At 42.0% G+C, this 18,466-nt stretch overlaps 1 protein-coding gene across 6 annotated transcripts in view; it reads left to right on the top strand.

The window, feature by feature from the left end:
• The window catches only part of LOC132286465 (rhodanese-like domain-containing protein 8, chloroplastic), an 87,567-nt gene that overhangs the window by 20,639 nt on the left and 48,462 nt on the right, over positions 1-18,466 (top strand). For 5 of the 6 annotated variants that reach the window (XR_009472788.1, XM_059788807.1, XM_059788805.1 and 2 more), the window contains exons 4-6: positions 592-754; positions 9,708-9,799; positions 13,708-13,811. Coding sequence is in view for 5 of the 6 variants with exons in the window: in XM_059788807.1 (XP_059644790.1) it covers positions 592-754; positions 9,708-9,799; positions 13,708-13,811 (359 nt within the window). In the remaining variant the exon portion in view is untranslated. Of the gene's footprint in view, positions 1-591; positions 755-9,707; positions 9,800-13,707; positions 13,812-14,196; positions 14,481-18,466 lie in introns of those variants that run through there. The other variant, XM_059788806.1, reaches the window with a different exon arrangement.

Here is an 18,466-nt window from a genome sequence, read left to right on the forward strand (position 1 = left end):
CTGCAAGTAGGCGGGGAATACACAGTGGATGCAGCTTTTATATGTATAAATAACAAACTGTACTCTCATGATCTCATCTCACTGAAAATCTACAAATAAGATAAAATCTATGAACCAAAATTCAAAGGGCCAACATCCTAGCGTTATCTTACCTAGTAACAACCTGAGTTTGAACATATGCCCGAGCATATGCGTTTCTTTTAAAGCACACTATTTCAAACAAAGAGAGACAACTTGCCAAATAGGATGCGCTTCCTCACTCTGCCTTCTCGCCAAATTCATAAGGCCTTCTCACATGATGTCGCCATCTTGACATGACCAAGAAAAATACTAAAAAAAATTATTAATCGCTGAAAGAATTTCCTTTGGGCATTAGTATGTTGCCTTCTTATTGCCTTGTTAGAGGTGACAATATGAAAAATTTATGATGTATGATTATTTTGTTTTTGGTATCCACTTTTAGTTGATTATTTCATAATGGAATACAAATACTCTATATTCTTGCAATTTGTAGTTTATGTACATTAATACTTTTTGAGTTTTTTTTTTCTAACTGGAAATATCACTTCTTTATAACTTATTTGTATCCAGTTGGAAGGAGGGATTTCACATCTTCCTTTACTTGATCCCTCGATGCGAGCAACGCCACTTACACCGTCTCAATGGAGGAATAAATTGGAAACGTTGAATATAATTGATGAAACATCAAAAGCAAACCTCAATACGAAGTATGTCCTATTGGATGTGAGAAATGGTACCTACTCTTTTTCTATATTGCGTTAATAGTAAGAATTTTGAGTAATAGTAAGAATTTTGATTATTTATAAAAGTATACACATTTTTCTTTGTAAGTGCATTGTAGTGGACATTTTGTGTGGATGATACCCTGATTTCCCTTTTAGTACTGAAGTTGGTTTGATTTATAGAAGTATCCCCATCAGTAGGATTTAATATAAAGAAACATAATAAACATGAAGTTATGGATGGCATGGTTTTGGCAAAAGAAACGAAACATGGGAGCATCCCTAGCATTTGAAAAGGCATATGTCCAGGCTATAGGAAGTATGAAGGCATTGACCTGGCTACAACAAATACATTTTAAAAAAAACGAGAATGCTGAAATGAAGATAGAGAAGGGATTAGCAATCAATTTGTTGGAGAAAAATTAGGAGTGATACCTATTAGCAATAAAATAAGAGTAGCTTTAGGTGGTATAGACATGTACAACATGCTCCACTAGACGCACCATTGCTAAAATAAAGACTAATTAAGTTAGAGGCAGATTAGAGATGGAGCACAACTAAGGATAAAGTAACAAAAAAAGGCTTTAAGAACTTACATATCTTGTAATAGAAAAGATTGCAAAGAATAGAATTCATGGGTTGGTAAAAGAGGGTTTTGGAAAGAAAACTAGGGCTTATAGGGGCTAGAATAATGGTTTGAAGTGTGTTCCAAGTAATAACACAGTAAGTGATGGGATCAACTGATATATTACAATTGAATTCGTGTGAATAAAGTAAAGAAAGAGTAGAAGAGATGCACAAATTTACATGAAAAACCCTAAAAAAAGAGAGTAAAAAACCACGGGACCTCGTCTTGGCGGGCACAATCTATTATGGAGAAGGAGATGTACAATTAGGTCATAGTTCTTGCTCAACCTTCTAATTGATCTCTAGACACAGTAGAATACCAAATCTTTAGTGCCCTCTAAGATCTCTAGGTTATTCTTTTGATCTGCCAACAACATCTGCACCACATGGACATGCTTCTTTGGTGATTGCTCGTTGTTTTGGTTGATATGAAGCAAAATTGATCTCAGTTTTTGAGGATGTGTATCAATTTTAATTCACAAATATGCAATAGTAAATAAATAAAGTAAAGAAAGAGTAGAAGAGATGCACAAATTTACGTGAAAAACCCTAAAAAAAGAGAGTAAGAAGACCACGGGACCTCGTCTGGTTAGGCACAATCCACTATGGAGAAGGAGATGTACAATTAGGTCATAGTTCATGCTCAAACTTCTAATTGATCTCTAGACACAGTAGACTACCAAATCTTTAGTGCCCTCTAAAATCTCCAGGTCATTCTTTTGATCTGCCAACAACATATGCGCCACACGAACCTGCTTCTTTGGTGATTGCTCGTCGTTTGTACTATGTTGTTTTGGTTGATATGAAGCAAAATTGATATCTCAGTTTTTGAGGATGTGTATCACTGAGGAATAATCTATATGGTTTCTAGATTGAATATGTGCAGAAGGCGGGGGAGTCTGTGAACCATCTTTTGCTTCATTGTCCACTCGCGAGAGATATTTGGGATATGTTCTTGGTTGCTTTTGGATTGGCTTGGGTGTTTCCTGAGTCAATGGTCAACCTGCTTGAGGCTTGGAAAGGGTGTATAATGGAGAGCTGAGTGCGTGATGCTTGGAGGGCCACTCCTCTATGTTTATGGTGGGGGCTGTGGAGTGAGAGAAATAGGAGATCCTTTGTAGGGGAGGAGTCTCCTATTTGGAATCTTAAATACAATATACTGAATTCTTTGTGTTTTTTTGGGTAAATGGGTGGAATTGTATATCTACAGATAGTCTTTTGGATTTTTTGGATAGCTTAAAGTTGTAGCGTCGTGGCTCACGACTTGTGTTTTCTTTTGGAATCGCTCCTCTTTTGAGCGCCTTTAATGAATTTTTACTTATATATAAAAAAAGAATATGTGCAGAAAATCTCTTATAGTGTAAAAATATGCAAAACTCACCAACTCACTCTATATCTTCTCACAAAATCTCTTCAAGTGTTTATCTATGTTTTAGCATGGAAGGCCTTACTCTCAAACTGACCTAAACCAAAATTTACAGTCAACAAGAGAGTCCATCACGTTTTAAATATATTTTTTTGATAAGTAAGAATTGTATAAAAAGCACTCAAAAGGGAGCGCGTCCTAAGGGAACAACAAACCAAAAACAGACACTAAGCCTTCAAAGAGGCCAAAAAATCTGCAATCTCCTCCCCAGATCTAAGATCTCTCCCTGAAACCCAACAAAAAAGAGTGGAGACAATAGAGAACTTAAGAAAAGAAATACTCCTCTCCTTTCCTTCGAAATATCTCATATTCCTCTCGAGCCAAATACATCACCAGACACAAAGAGGCGTAGCCCTCCAGGCATCTCGAATATGAGCCCTTATTGAGTAACCTCTCCAGGCCTCAATCAAACCTTTAGCAGATCCAGGCATGACCCAGTGAATCCCAAAAAGACCAAGCATCAAAACCCAACAGTCCCTGGCCAAGGAGCATTGTAGCAGCAGGATCCACTTTCTCCTCATCACGGAGGCACATGTAGCAACGACTGACCACCACCTGATTCCTCCTCAAATTATCCTGTGTTAAGATCTTACCCAAAACAGTGGTCCAAGCAAAGAAGGCCACCTTGAGAGGAGCCTTTGAGCGCCAAACTGACTTCTAAGGAAAAAAATCACCCGGCTCATCTGAAAGACACCTGAAGAAGGACTGAACATCAAAACGACCTTGAGAGCCATGGGTCCAGATCCAACAATCATAATCTGCAACCATAACATCTTGCTGATAAAGCAACTCCAAAAAGCGAGTAACCTCCTCAATCTCCCAGTCCTGAAAATGCTGCCTGAATCGAACATCCCAAACCAGTCTCCTGTTATCAAGTTGATAACAGTTGACCACCATGGCCTGCCTATCCGAAGCAATCCTGTAAAGCCGAGGGAAAGTGAGAGCAAGAGAAAGATCCCTACACCAAATATCCTCCCAAAAATGATCCTCCTACCATCCCTGAGTCGAAACCGAACATGTTTGGAAAATTCATCCCAACCCTTCCTAATGAACTTACAAACCCCCACGCCCCTTGGGCCACGCACCTTAAGAGAACACCAACCTCCTCTACTCTCCCCATACCTACACGCAACAACCTTCCTCCACAGCCAATGTCTCTCCACCCCAAACCTCCACAACCACTTCCCAAGGAGAGCTTTGTTGAAAGGCACCAATCTCCTAAACCCCAAACCTCCCCTCCGAATTGGCATGCACACTTGGTCCCAACGAACCAAATGAAACTTGAACTCCTCCCCTCTATCCCCCTACATAAAATTCCGCTGCAATCTCTTAATTCTCTCAGCCATAGAAGAAGGGATTTGGAAAAGAGAGATAAAATAAGTAGGATGGTAGGAAATGGTGCTCTTAATCAGAGTAACCCGACCCCCCTTGGAAAGGTACTGTTTCTTCCAACCCGCCAGCCTCCTCTCAAACCTATTCACAATAGGATCCCACACCTTCGCACACCTCGAAGGAGCTCCCAAAGGCATCCTTAAGTAAGAGATACTAGCAAACATAGCAATATCAGGGACCTCCCGAACTGGTACCAAGACGCTCTTACCAACATTCACCTTTAGGCCGGAGACAACTTGGAACCAAATTAAAACGCATCTCAAGTAGCGAAGTTGGGATGCATTCGCATCACAAAGCACCTAAGTGTCATCCGCAAACATCAAGTGAGAGATCTCCAACTAACTAACAGCATCCCTGCCCACCCGAAAACCTCTCAGAAATCCCAACTCAACAGCCCTCCTCAACAATCTACTAAGGGCCTCCATCACAAAGAGGAACAAAAAAGGGGAAAGCGGATCCCCCTGTCTCAAGCCCCTCAAGCTAGAGAAAAAACCTGTTGGAGCTATATTCACCAGAATAGAGAACCGGGCATTCGAAATGCAAAAATGAATCCATTTCCTCCAACGAACTCCAAACCCCATCCTATCCATCAGGTAAAGAAGGAAGGTACAACTTACATGGTCATACGCCTTCTCGATATCAAGCTTACATAAATCACCCGGCACCCCACTACGCAATCTGGAGTCCGCACACTCGTTAGCAATAAGAACTGAGTCCAAAATTTGACGACCTCCCACAAAGGCATTCTGAGAGTCAGAGATAACTCTATCCAACACTTTCCTCAATCTAAAAGCAAGGACATTGGCAAAAAAAAAAGACCTTGTAGATGCATCCCACCAAACTAATAGCGCGAAAATCCCTAACATCGATCGCCCCCCCCCCCCCCCCCCCCCCCCCCCCTCTTCGGAATGAGAGAACTGAAAGTGGCATTCAAACTCTTCTCAAAAGAGCCCTGAGAATGAAAAGCACTCATCACCTCCCTTTTAACCACCTCCCAGCACTCCAGAAGGAATCTCAATGTAAACCCATCTAGACCTGGGGCTTTATCCCCATTACAACTCTTCAAAGCCACCAGAACTTTCTCATTAGAAAAAGGCTCCTCCAGACCAGAGCACTCCTCGCCAGAAATAGAGTCAAAGTGAAGCCCTTCAAGTAAGGGTCTCCACCCAGTCGACTCAGAAAACAACTTTTACCTTTGCTAACCTCCTCCTCCTTGCTTAACCACACCCCATCCACCCGAATCCTCCCAATATGATTACCCCTCCCATGGGCATTGGCCAATCGATGGAAAAATTTCGTGTTCTTGTCACCCTCCTTAAGCCACAAAGCCCGAGATTTCTGTCTCTACGAAATCTCCTCCATAAAAGCAATATTAGCAAATTCTGCCTAACACTCCACCCTCCTAGCCTTTAAGGAATCCGGCAAGGCCCTGACCCTCCATCCGATCAATATTAGCAATCTCAGAAAAGACCCGATTCTTCCTCCAAACAAGATTCCCGAAGACCTCTTTGTTCCAAATCTTGAGACATTCCTTAAGAAGACGAAGGTTACCTACGAGCGTATGACTTGAGGTGCCAACCACCCCAAACCCATCCCACCAGGAACGGACCCTTCCAAGAAAGCCCTCAACTCGAAGCCACATATTCTCACTGTGAGGAGAACGATGACTGTGCAACCCACCACAATCCAACAACAATGGAACATGGTCAGAAATAGGACGAGCCAAAGTAGGCTGAACAATATCGAAAAATTTCTCCTCCCATTCACCGGACACAAGGAATTGATCCAACCGAGAGAGAGTAGGAGAAGAGCGACCACTAGACCAAAAGCCTAGAATCATCAATAAACGATGAGAAGGACTCCATATCAAGCGTCCACCTCCCCCCTGTCAATCTCTCAAAAAGAGAACGCACAACATTAAATCCCACCAATACACAATGGTAACAACCATCTCCTCCTGATATCCCCCAGCTCCTCCCACAACAAGGGACGAACACTGTCCTCCATAGGCCCGTAAACTCCAGAAAAAACCCAAAGAAATCCATCCTCCTCCAAAGAGAGAACGCATAAAACAGAGAAACTCCCGATATGAGAATCCACCAAAGACACCCATCTGTTATCCCACATAATAAGAATTCCACCCGAAGAAGCACAAGCGTCCAAGGCACACCACTCCACAAATCTCCCACCCCAAAGGCTCCTCACAATCATATCCTTCATCGAAGCAATTTTAGTTTCCTGCAAGCACACCACGTGACCTCCCCCTTTACCAATCACCGCCTTCATCACTTTTCTCCTCTCTGGGTTATTGAGACCCCGGACATTCCATGATAAGATCCGTAGCATCATAGGGAAACAGTAGTAATTGCATTCCCTCCCCTCCTCCCACTGTCCCTCTCCCTGGCCCCCTCATCCTCCTTTCGTAAGTAACAAACTCATTGGGACTCTGCACCTCCCTCCCTCCCAACCCATCCTGAACCCCACCCTTGCTTCCATCCCTATTCAAAAACTGAGAATTCAGCACATCATGGAACAAACACAACGCCTCCTCCATCATACCCTCGAAAGACACACCCGATAAGGAACCCACCTCCCCACCCTTCTCCCTAAACCACTCCTCCTCCAAACCTTCCATACCTTCAAAAACAGTAGCACCCCCCACATCATCTCCCTCCGGTCCAACAGCAGCCAAAGGAACAACCATCTCCACATTCGGCTCAGAACCATCCCACTGGACCAACCCGTTATCCCTATCAAATGAAGAACATGAGACATCCTCCCACTCCTCAAGAACAGAATTGGAAGGAGAACTCCTCCTCAGACACACACCCCTTCAAAGCCATGTGAACCCGCAGCTCCTTTAACAAAGTAGCGGCTGAAACCTCGTCAAGATTAATCCGCAAATCTCGCCCAACACATACAGAAACACCCTCGCAAGACATCTCGGGAAACCGAGAGGAACTCAACATAGAACCCTGCCCTCCAAAATGACTCGAATTCACGTCCACCTCTGACTCCATCTCAAAAATCGTATCCAATTTTTTAGAAACAGAGGACATCACTTTCTTTTCAAGCTCCGAGCATCGCCTCGACGCCCCACAAGAAGGGGAACAAACAGAAGAAGAGTGATTCGGAAAAGAGAGATCAGGCAAAAGATTGAGCATACCCGGATCAGAAATGGAGTCCTGACTCTTCACCCACTTTTGCTTCTCCTTACGTGTCCATCTTTTGCGAACAACAGGAAGAAGAATCTTCTTCTTAATTCTCTGACGGTGACGGTGATCTTGCACAAGCAGCTTGGCATGCCATCCAGCTTTGGAGCTCTCTCTACTCAAACCCGAAGGCTGTGTCACAAAACCCTCCGTAAAAGAAGACATCGGCCCAAACCTATTGCCCACAACCAGCCTAAAGCCACTAGACCCAGACCCCGACCCCAGCCCAACCTTCAACTCACAGCCCACACCAGAGGACACGCCCAAAGAACACCTATCATTAACAACTTGGGCCTCCGCCACTCTAGCCGGCCCAAATGAACCTGAATCAAGACTGCAATCTCCTGAAGACCCAACAACCGGCCCAATAGAAGAAGGACCACCAACACAAGGAACAAGGGCCCCAATCTCTGGCCCAACCATGGGCCCATCATTACATGAGGCCTGCTTAGCCTTACGGGCCCGAGAATTTGAAAAAGATTTCGAAAAAAACTTGGATACAGCTGTATCCCTATGAGAACGGGCAAACCCTGGTTGCCAACCACGTGTCCTTTCCCCATGCCTTTCCCACCCACGCGCCATAGGAACGTGGAAACCACCTCCCTTTCTTCTCCGATCCCCCTTCTGCAAATCCGGCTGACAACCATGACCCCCGAAACCTCCACCCCTCTGAAAAAACCGAAGACCAACTTGCCGTCCACGATCCGACAACGAAGGAAAGCCTTCTCTTCTCCTCTGATTAAAGTTCCTTCTGAAACACTCTGAATTCCGGATCCAGAGCTCATCTCGCCAAACCTTCCATTTTTGAAACTCGGCAATCCTTTCTGTCCCATAGACTCCCATTTCAGCCACTCCACCTCCTTTAACAAGTGCGAGCCGTCACCTCCTTCTAGGCTATCCGTCGTTGGAACAAGCTCGGGGTGCTTCTCCTCCCAAACAGCCACTTTGTAGCAGAACCAGTCATCGTGAATGAAAACAAAAGGAGGGCAAACACGCCCCACAGAAACAGTGATGCGAACCCTTTCTGCATCCAAGGATTCATCAGCGTCCACCCAAATAAAGCCACCACAAAGGTCTCCAACCGTCACAAAGAGGGCATGACTACAAAGGTGAAGAGGGAGGCTGTACAGCGTCAGCTTCTTCATCCCCTGTTCTTTCAAAACCTCAGAACAACCCACACTGAAACTCCAAGAGTTCACGCGAAGGGTGGCCTTACGCCAGTCACGGCGACCCTCCTTGAGCACACGTGCTGCCTCCGCTGAAGAGGGAAGACGAAAAAGGAACAGAGAATCCGGTAAAGGCGAAACCACCACCTCCGGGGAGACCTTCCAAGCCTGAGATGCCCAAGCAGCAATCTGCCCCCTATCACCCACTTCCTTGTCAAACTTACCTACCAGACAAGACCGAAGATCCTCTTTCCTTCGACCAACCGAGTCATCATCCAAAAAAATCGAAGGTCCTCTGTACTAACTGCAGATCTCGCAGACCCGCCCTGAAAAAGACGAGGCAAACGCGCTACCTCCAGGAAAGAACGCATAACAGAAAGAACGAAACTTGCTGTCGAACCTTCGATTGATCGACCTATCGATTGAAGCGTACTGACAACTTCTTGATCGATCGACCTATTGATCGAAGCTTACTGGACATCTGTCGATGGATCAACCAAACATCTCGACTGATCAAGATGTACTGTTCTCAAATTTTAACTCCAGTTTTCACAAAAATAAAATTTTAGCTTAGTTTTGAAAAACCAAATATTTAAAAACATTTTCAAAGCATGTTAATTCCCAACTCTCAAATAAAATAGGCTAACCTAAGGTCAATCTAAGTTCATTTATGTGTAACCTATCCAAGTGATTGAATATTCACCATTCTTGCATTTGGGGTTTGCCATGTTTTCAAATGATGTTCTTGATCAACTAATCGACACTTTTACACTTTACAAGTATGTTTTGATGAGGAATATGTCCAACACATGACTCAACTTCCTAACAATAATAAAGCATTATTTTTTTTATGTTTAAAAAATTACAAGAAAAGAGGCACAGCAGTAATAAAAAGAAGGAAGAAGAGATGAGAAAGAAAAGAAAGAAGAAAGACGCAATCCCTCAAACTAGCATTAAGGCTGCAACTTCTAAATTCAGTGTCACAGCCGGTAGAGATGACTATAATTCCTTTATTAAAACATGTGAACTAGTATCAATGAATTGTAGGCCTGAAATCAAATAATATAAATCAAACAAGTGTGACTTATGTTTATCATATCAGCCACCGAGGTTTGATAATTTTCCAAATGCTTGTTATCAGGTTATGAATGGGATATTGGTCACTTTCATGGGGCTCAACGACCGGATGTGGACTGCTTTAGGAGCACATCATTTGGGCTATCCCAATCAGAGGTATGATGATTTTAGGGTATGGTATCGAATCATAATATCTGGAATGTTACTCTAGGTACAAATACTTAATTTTTAGAAAAGGGAACAGACAAGCTGATGTCTTCCCTGATGTTCACAAGGCATATAAGAGAGGTTTGCTATCTTGAAATTCATTTATCGTAGAGAGATATGTTTTTATTGCCTTCTGGTGCATACCTTCCTTGACATTAAGACTTTTCTTGGATGCCGCTAAAATTGGATGGTTCAATAAGTTTTAAAATCAATGTTCGAGCAACAAAGCAATTTTATGATATGGAGTTTCTTTGACATATTGTTTACACCCAAATTTGGTATTTGTTTTTTAGTACGTGTGGGAATAAAAGTTCCGACTGCTAAATGGTTTGGCCTTGGAAGACGGAATGATGAACCAAATTGATAGCCAATCCTTGACAGGATCGAGTGAAGTGAATTGCATCAAGATTGAGCCCAGGAGGTTTCACTGGAAGAAAGAAAAGTAGAAGAGGGACATAGGGTGATGAATAAGGATTGCTCGTGCTAAGGAGGATGAGCAAGAGGTTAAAGGAGTGAGTTGGGCGACTCATTGATTTGACAGAGCAGGTGGAGAGGCCATGCTTGTTGGGTATTGTCAGTTGGCTGTCAATCAATTAGTTGCATGTCAGAAGCATGGTCCATGTTAGATTGGGGTCAATCACTCCAATTTATCAAATTAGACAACATACCCCTACAACAACCATTTTGTTTCCACCAACCATCAATCTTACCCTTACATGTGGTGTCATTTGAGTGGAACAACCCCTCTTCCCCGTAACTATAAATAAAGCTCAATTATGATGAGAAACAGAGTCCCAAAACGACCAGAAAATGTTGCATCTCTATCCATCCTTCCAATCTTAGTATATACAGCCCTCTCATCTCTTGTCCACGCTCTCTATCTTTCTTTATCTCCATGATGTATGAACCCTTATCTCACTATACATATATGCAAACACCCCTTCTCCAAAGAGCAGCTAAATGTAGGTGTCACTAATGCGCTGCCAATATTGCAAATACAGCACTGCCAGCATGACAAACTAAAAAAAGGTTGAAAAGTCAAAATTACCATTCATTGAGGAGTTCTTCTCCACAGTTAAACCTCGAAGGCATTAAAAGCTCGAAGAGTTGTTCCCCTTAGATAAACTTTGAGCCCGCTAAATATTTGAGGAGCTCTTTCTCACAGATAAACGTCGAAAACTGCAAAGCTTGAGTAATTCTTCTAAGCAGATAAAGCTTGAGCAAAGGAAAGAGGAGTTATTCCAAGCAGATAAAACAGAGTGTTTTAATCCTAACAGGATTCCGAAAGACGACCTGCTCGATCAATTGAGGATGATCGACGTCGATCGATTGACAAATCCTAATACTTGATAAAAATTGCAGAAACAAGTTTTGTTTCAAAATACCATACATTATTAAAACCATATTTTCCAAGTCTTTAACCTTTGTAGAATCTCGTTCTTCATCATGGAGGTAATTCTCACTTAACTCAGTATTAGGACAAAACTATAAAAATAAACTAAAATTACATTGAACATGTTTTGATCTACAAAATTTGCGAACCTACTTGTATGGACCTTACATTCTGAAGTGGGATAAGATGTGAACACCTAGGAAGGAAGGAGATTTTGGGGTTAGGAGGTTGGAAGATATGAACAAAGCCTCTAGTTTGGGAATTTATAAAATCAAGGGATTTCCTATGGGTGGCCTGATTCCAAAACAGATACACAAGCTTTCTTTCATTCTGGAGCTTCTATTCAATTCCTTTTCATTCTGTTGTTTGGCAGAAAATGCTTGCTGTGAGGGAAATCAGCAGATAGAAGTTTAAAGTGGGAGATGGCTGTTCCTTCAGGTGGTTTACTGACCCATGTTGTCAAGGTCAAATTCTTTTGGCTAGGTTAGTCCTAGATTATACAGAGAGTTGAGTCTTCCCAAGAATGCATTAATTGCTGCTAGTATTGTAATGGGGCTCCTTCCTCTTCTGTTACCATTCAACAGTTGAGGAACATTCAGTGGAAATAAGGGATTTTTTCTTTGGAATGTGTGTAGTCACTACGGTTGGGATGATGAAGACTTTAATGATCATATCTTTGTCGCATGCCAATTTGCCAAGGCTATATGGGATTGGTTTGCTTCTCTTTTTCATCGGAACATGCCTAGGTGTGCCTCCTTAATGCAACTTGTGGAGTGGTTTGTACATCAGGAATTCAGATCAAAGTCTTATTCCTGAATCTTTGCAATAACAATTTGGCAGATTTGGGCTGAAAGAAACTTGAGGTTGAACAATGGGTGTCCGGACCTGCTGTGGATGTAGCTAGACGGATTTGGTGGGAAATTATAGACCTGCAAATAAGAGATGCTTTGATGCTTGATTGACCAAGCTTTGCTACTGTTCTATGTAGCAAGTTATGATCATGGCTCTTATGTGTCATGCTTTAATGTATTTTGAGCTTCTTTGTTTTGCCAAGTTTGGCTTCTGACTTTGCAGAGGCATGTCTCTGCTTTGTACCATTGTACTATATTGTTTGAAATTTTATAAAATTTCCACTTACCCAAGAAAAATAAAAAAGGATTTTCCAAAACAATCATGAATTCTCAACATCCTAATGCATAAATGGACGGCCCTAATTTTGTAAGTGAAAATAGCAATATCAATTTGCATTTGTATCTATGGTGTCAAGAATTATGCTTTTGCTTTTTGGTTGAAGCTTAAATTCCATCTTTGACCATGACCAAGAGGCAAATAACTTTACACTAACTTTTAGAATTCTAGCTAAACTAAATAATAAAAAGAAAATTACAGTCTCTAGTTTGTCACGAAATATGCCAACCGAAGTCCTATTGACCTAAACACTTTCTAGCATGTGTCCTTCTGTTTCCAATCTGGATGAATGATGTTGGTGATTCGAAAGTGATGTAACCTAATTCTCTTTCTTCTAACATGTGGAAGTCAATGAAATATGCAAATTTTTGTTTTTCTTTTTTCGAGTAAAATATGGTCAGAAATATGTTTCTCTTTCTTCCAACGGTTTTTTTTGTTTTTTAGGCTCTGTTTATTTCAACGTAAAATATTTTTCTTGGAAAATATATATATTTTTCTCGGAATATATATGTATATATATATATATATATATATATATTTTTCAGGTAAAATATTTTCTTTTATTTTTATTTTTTGATGTTTGCCAAATGTCTAGGTCGAGGGTGAGATGGAGTATTGATTAATAGGTTATTTTTGTTGGGTTTTAATATTTTTTTTTCTTCGTAAATATTTTATGACAACCAAACACTAGAAAACAAAGAAAATATTTTCTGGAAAGTATTTTACGCTCAAACAAACGGAGCCTGGTGTACTTTTTGGTTGGGCGATAGACAAGTGCGAATGGTTAGTCTTTGCATCAGCAGGTTAAAAAAGTTGAGGAGATGACTTGAGTGTCTGGGTAAACCACAACAGACTTTTTTAGCTCATCTCTGGGATAAGCGGTGCACCTGGACACTGAATCCATTGCAAGTAACCAACGAATGTCTGAAGTAGTATGCTGCCTTCTTCTCTGTTTCTTTTCCTTTTTTCCTTTGACTGAAGGAAGGCAGAGAGCTTGACATATTCTTTTCAATTTTTGTTCTCACCAGAAGTACAAAAGAAACCTGAGTCGTCTTTTTGGGAGCACCTACGTGTTTGGGAATTACCTCCTATTCAATGGTGTACCTGCATGTTAATCTTGTGATATTCTTAATATCTTTCTCTCTTTTTCATGGTTTTCTGAGCTCAAAAATGAATATGTTTAATTAGTAATCATTATTTAGTTTTGTGTATGTAAGAATTCCTTTTCTAACTTTGAGTATGAACATAGTCTGTTTTGTCTACGTCATACATCCAGGTCATTACTCCAGATCCTTTACACAGTGTTGATAAAGAGAGAACAACTATATTGATGTACTGCACAGGAGGCATCCGTTGCGATGTATATTCTTCGATCCTCAGGTAGCCTACTTTTCACATTGTTTACCTTATCTTTTCTTTTTTTCACTTTTTAATTTAGAATGAAAAATGGAAAACCGGAGTTTTACCTAGACTATCCCTTGACTAGGTGGATTTTTTTATTATATGGTCAAGTTTGTACTTTCCCTGCAGCTGATGTGCTAAAAGAAAATCACTGTAACCTTTCGTGCTATCTCCTGTCACACTATCTGAATTAGAAGAATTTTCATTTCATTTGAGTTTAAGACAATATCTCATTTATAGCCCTTTCTAGTTTTGAATTACAATACCATCAAAAAAAAAAAAAAAAAAAAAAACAATACCATCACTTGCTTATAAATTTTTTATCCAAGTGTCATAATTTCCCAACTAATATATTTGCTACCAGATCAGAGCTGCACTTATGGAAGGACATAGGATCTGTATTCCCTTCATTGGAAAAGAAAAAGAAGCGTCAATCAGTAAGTCCACCACAAAGCAATAGAGGAGACATAAGTTTATGTGGAACGGGGGAAAATTATAAGGCCAAATTATAAGGCCAACAATCTGCTGAAAAGTTGAACAAGTACAATCTTACTGTTACAAGTGGGACTTGTCCCGCATCGTATTTGGATGGGGGTTGAAGTATGCATAAATGGGTGGGTACGCAGTGCTACCCAACGACTTGAGCTTTTGGGTAAATGGGTAAGCGCCACCTGTTTCAGTTGGTATCAAAGCCAAACTCGGTCCTTAATCCAGTGTCACGCCAAGCACTCAGCCCGGGAGGTGTTCGGGTCTGGCCCTGGGTATGCAGGGTAGCCCGACCGCAACGAGGGCGTTGCGCGGGCTCGGGTGGGGGAGAAAGTTACAAGTGGGACTTGGCTCGCATTGGATTTGGATGGGGGTTGAAGTGTGTAACAATGGGTGGGTGTGCAGCACTACCTAACAACTTGAGTTTTTGGGTAAATGGGCAAGCGCCCACCCCCATAGTGAATGTTAGAGGGGCTTATCCCACATTGTATCTGGATGGGAAATGAATGGGGGTATATATGGGTGGGTATGCCGCACTACCCAACAATTTAAGCTTTTGGGTCAGAAGACAAGTGCCTGACCCGTTATAGTGGTATTAGAGACAGACCTAGTTCTTGATCCGGTGTCACGCCAAGCGCCCACTCGGAAGGTGTCTGGTCTCACCTGAGTAGGCAAGGTGGTCTAACCGCAACGAGGGCGTTGTGAGTTTGGGTAGGGGAAGAGTGTTAAGAGGGGCTCATCCCATAACACTACTCAATAATTTAAGCTTTTGGGTCAGAAGGCAAGCGCTCGACCCCTTACAGTATTCTTCTACACTACAACCGCTAGCTAGTTGATTTACCTTGAAACGAGGCTTACACCAGGCACTTTACCCAAAAATTTTGTTATTGTTGTTTAATCAATCTTGAACTTTGCATGCAATCTGTCTTCATTTTCTTTAATGTTTACTTTATCTATTCGTCGAAGCCGTAACAAATGCATCTTTGTAGCTAGTTGCTCTTCAAGGAGGATCAGCATTACTCCAAGAACAAGTTGAATAGTCCCACAAAAAGTTCTTGAGAATGGCGCAGTAGAAACTCCCAAAGGGATTCGAAGATTTGAAGCAGATCTAGAGGGGTGGCTAGGTCTCATTTACACTTTTCGATTAAATTTCAACCGGGTGACTTTGATTGCATACAATAATGCTAAGTAGATTGATAAAGAGTCAAGAAGCGATGCTCACAATTTGAAAAGATTAGGTAGACTTATCATCTTATGCTAGGCAATCCACTATGAACGAGGAACAAGTACAATTCCAGTACTTGACTCTAACTTGACACTTGACTAGACACACAGTTGCTTCTGACGCCTTAGTCTCACACCTAATTTTCACTCCTCCTGTAAGCCCAGTAGCTCAATTTGACACTTGCTCTCTCTAGTTCAGATGCAGCTATTAGTCAAAGTGACCAACTACTTCATTTGCCTTCCTTTTGCAGTATTAATTTTATTTTATTTTTAATAAGTAAGAGTATATTAGAAAGCGTTCAAGAAGGGAGCGTATCCTGGAAAGTATACAAGGGCTGAAGCCAAAGAAAAGGTCCCAAGGACACAAGGAACCCAAAAAATCAACAATCTCCTCTATATATTTACAATTTTTCCCCATCAACCAACTAAAAAAAGAAATTTCAAAGCCCGAATGGAAAATGTGTGTTTGACTGATGTTTGACTTTCCTCTCAACTTTTCTTTTCTCTTTTGACGCCGGAGTCTTCTACTCCGGCGTTTATCGTTCTCTTTCTTTTCACTTTTGGTTTTGACGGATCATGCTACGTTGGTATCTCACAGTTGCGGCCCTACCATGTCTCAATTTTCACGGGAAGATCCAAAGTTGTTCAATTGATAGAGATGTGGTCCTTAGGGTTGATCGTAAGAGCATTGCAGAACGTGAATTTGTACTGAAATCTTGTCTGGTTGGTCGATTTGATCGTGATGTGGGGTGCATTAAGAGGATTGAGGGGTGGGCGATGATATCTTGGCAGATCTCGTGTGGAGTAAAAATCTCAACCCTACCTGACGGCCTGTTCTTGTTCCGTCTACCATCGGAGGCCGAAGCTTGTAGAGTTTTGCATGTGGGGAGGAAGAGATGGGGTGAAGCTTCCTTACACATCGACAAATGGGATTTCGCGGTGGGTTGCTCAGCCGTGGTTGATCGTGACAGGTTACGAAAGGTGGTGTTGTTCGGATTGCCCCTCCATCTCTGGTGTCATAAACTGTTTGTAGCTATCGGTGACCTCTGCGGTGGGTTTAGAGGACTGGAAGCGGATGATCAAGCAAGAGGTGAACGAGTTCTCATTCTTGTTTCCGCCGGAGCTGTGGTGTCGGAGTTTGTTTTTGTTGAAGACCAACGAGTAGCATTCAAGATCAGGTTGATTGAGGAAACCTCACCTTGCATTCTTCCAAAATCCTATTATGGGTCTGGTGAGGCTTCTCTCCTCCTGTATGATGGAAAATTCAACGGCGGGCGTCATCGGCATTTGCAGGCTCAACTGAGTTCTCAAGGAAAACGAAGAGCGTTCGCCGATGCGCCAGAAGAGAGTGTGGTTAATAGATTTCCGAGGTGTACGCATAACGCCCGTTTTCAACGCTTTTCAAATCCTCGTCTTGATAGGCTTGATGGTATTCAACCACGTGGGCAACCACGTGGCTTCACGAGGGCCTTTCATGCAGCTGAATCAACTGGGCGTAAGTATGGGCCTCTTTCTTCTGGGTTGAACAATGGGCCTCTAGGTTCTTATGGACCACAAGCTTCACTTAAAAGGAATGTTATATGGAGGCCCAACAATAAGCTATCCATTTCTTTCCTAAATGATAAGCCCAACCCACATTTGCCCAAGTCCAGCCGTAATAATACTAAGTTACGTATTGGGCCATTTGAAGACTTAAAAAGATTGGTTGATTGGGGGCCAATAATAAGAAATCAGCTTCTTTTCTTAATACAAAACCCAGTCCAGCCACCTAACCAATTCATATACAGGATCGTCTTCCTCATGTTCCCTCTGTGAAATTTTGGAGCTCACCGGAGAAGAAGAGGTGGATGAAATTAAGTGAAGATGAGGCTGGTGTGGGAACAGATAAGAATGGTTTTCGTCATCTACAGTGTTACGCTGATGCTTTAATCAAGCCCCTTCTAGCTACATCTCGGATAATGGGAAACAGCTCTAGACTTTCATTTCGGGATTCACATAGAAGCAACCATGTTTATTGATGGTCGAGAAAAGATAAACAAAAATGGAGCTCTACTGACCCAGGTATGTCCTCTGTTTCTCATTCTCAGAGCTCCCTTAACGCACCTTCTTCTTCTTCCTCCCTTTCTGGAGAGGTGAGGGGCGATGTTGAGATGTCAATGGAGAAGAGTTGTGTTATGACTGATGTGCCTTCGGCACCTGCTGAAGAGTTTGGGCTGGTTACAGGGACGACTGCCAGCGAAATTGTCACTTCAGGCCAAACAGATTCACTCAATTGTGAAGTTCAGGACTCATCAGATGGGGTCTTGGTTCGAGTTGGAAGAGACCTTCACTTTCAGTTGTCTAATGAGTCAACCATGTCTCTGCTCAAAGAACTTCGCCTTTATGTTGCTTTAAAAGGTTTTAATTGTACATCGTCTGTTGGGGAAGAGGAGAAAAAATTGGTTAGTTACTTGAGTAGTGGACTGGGAGACAGTACTGATTCTGACTCGTTTTCAGAGCCTTTTGATTTTGGAAGGGCTTGTGATGAGGAGGTGGCTACTGATTTGGTTTCTATCCAAGAAGTCTGTTCTAACGAGTCTGTACCTTGGATGGAGAATGATTTTTTTGAAGTGATAGAGGAGGAACCTTTGGCAATTGAGAGATTTGGTTGTTCAATAACAAATGTTGATTTGGGTAAGGATTGGATGATTGAAAACATAGGAGCTGCTAGTGAGTTGCTAGGTGTTTCTTCAGAGGGAAACAATAATCAGACACTTTCCATTCTTCAAGCTATAGTGGAAGGCAGAGAGGTTGCTGTGACTGAAGAGGTAGTGAACCCGAGGCCTTTATCATCCTGGAAAGGGGCACAGGAGATCAAGAATCTGATCTCTGAAGTCAATTATGAGGGAAAGAAGGGGGTTGGTGAAGGAGAGGGGAAGGACTAG

Source organism: Cornus florida, unplaced genomic scaffold, assembly GCF_030987335.1.
Source record: "Cornus florida cultivar Cherokee Brave unplaced genomic scaffold, ASM3098733v1 CherokeeBrave_3.0.0_Hap2_Chr11, whole genome shotgun sequence".
Taxonomy (NCBI): Eukaryota; Viridiplantae; Streptophyta; class Magnoliopsida; order Cornales; family Cornaceae; genus Cornus; species Cornus florida.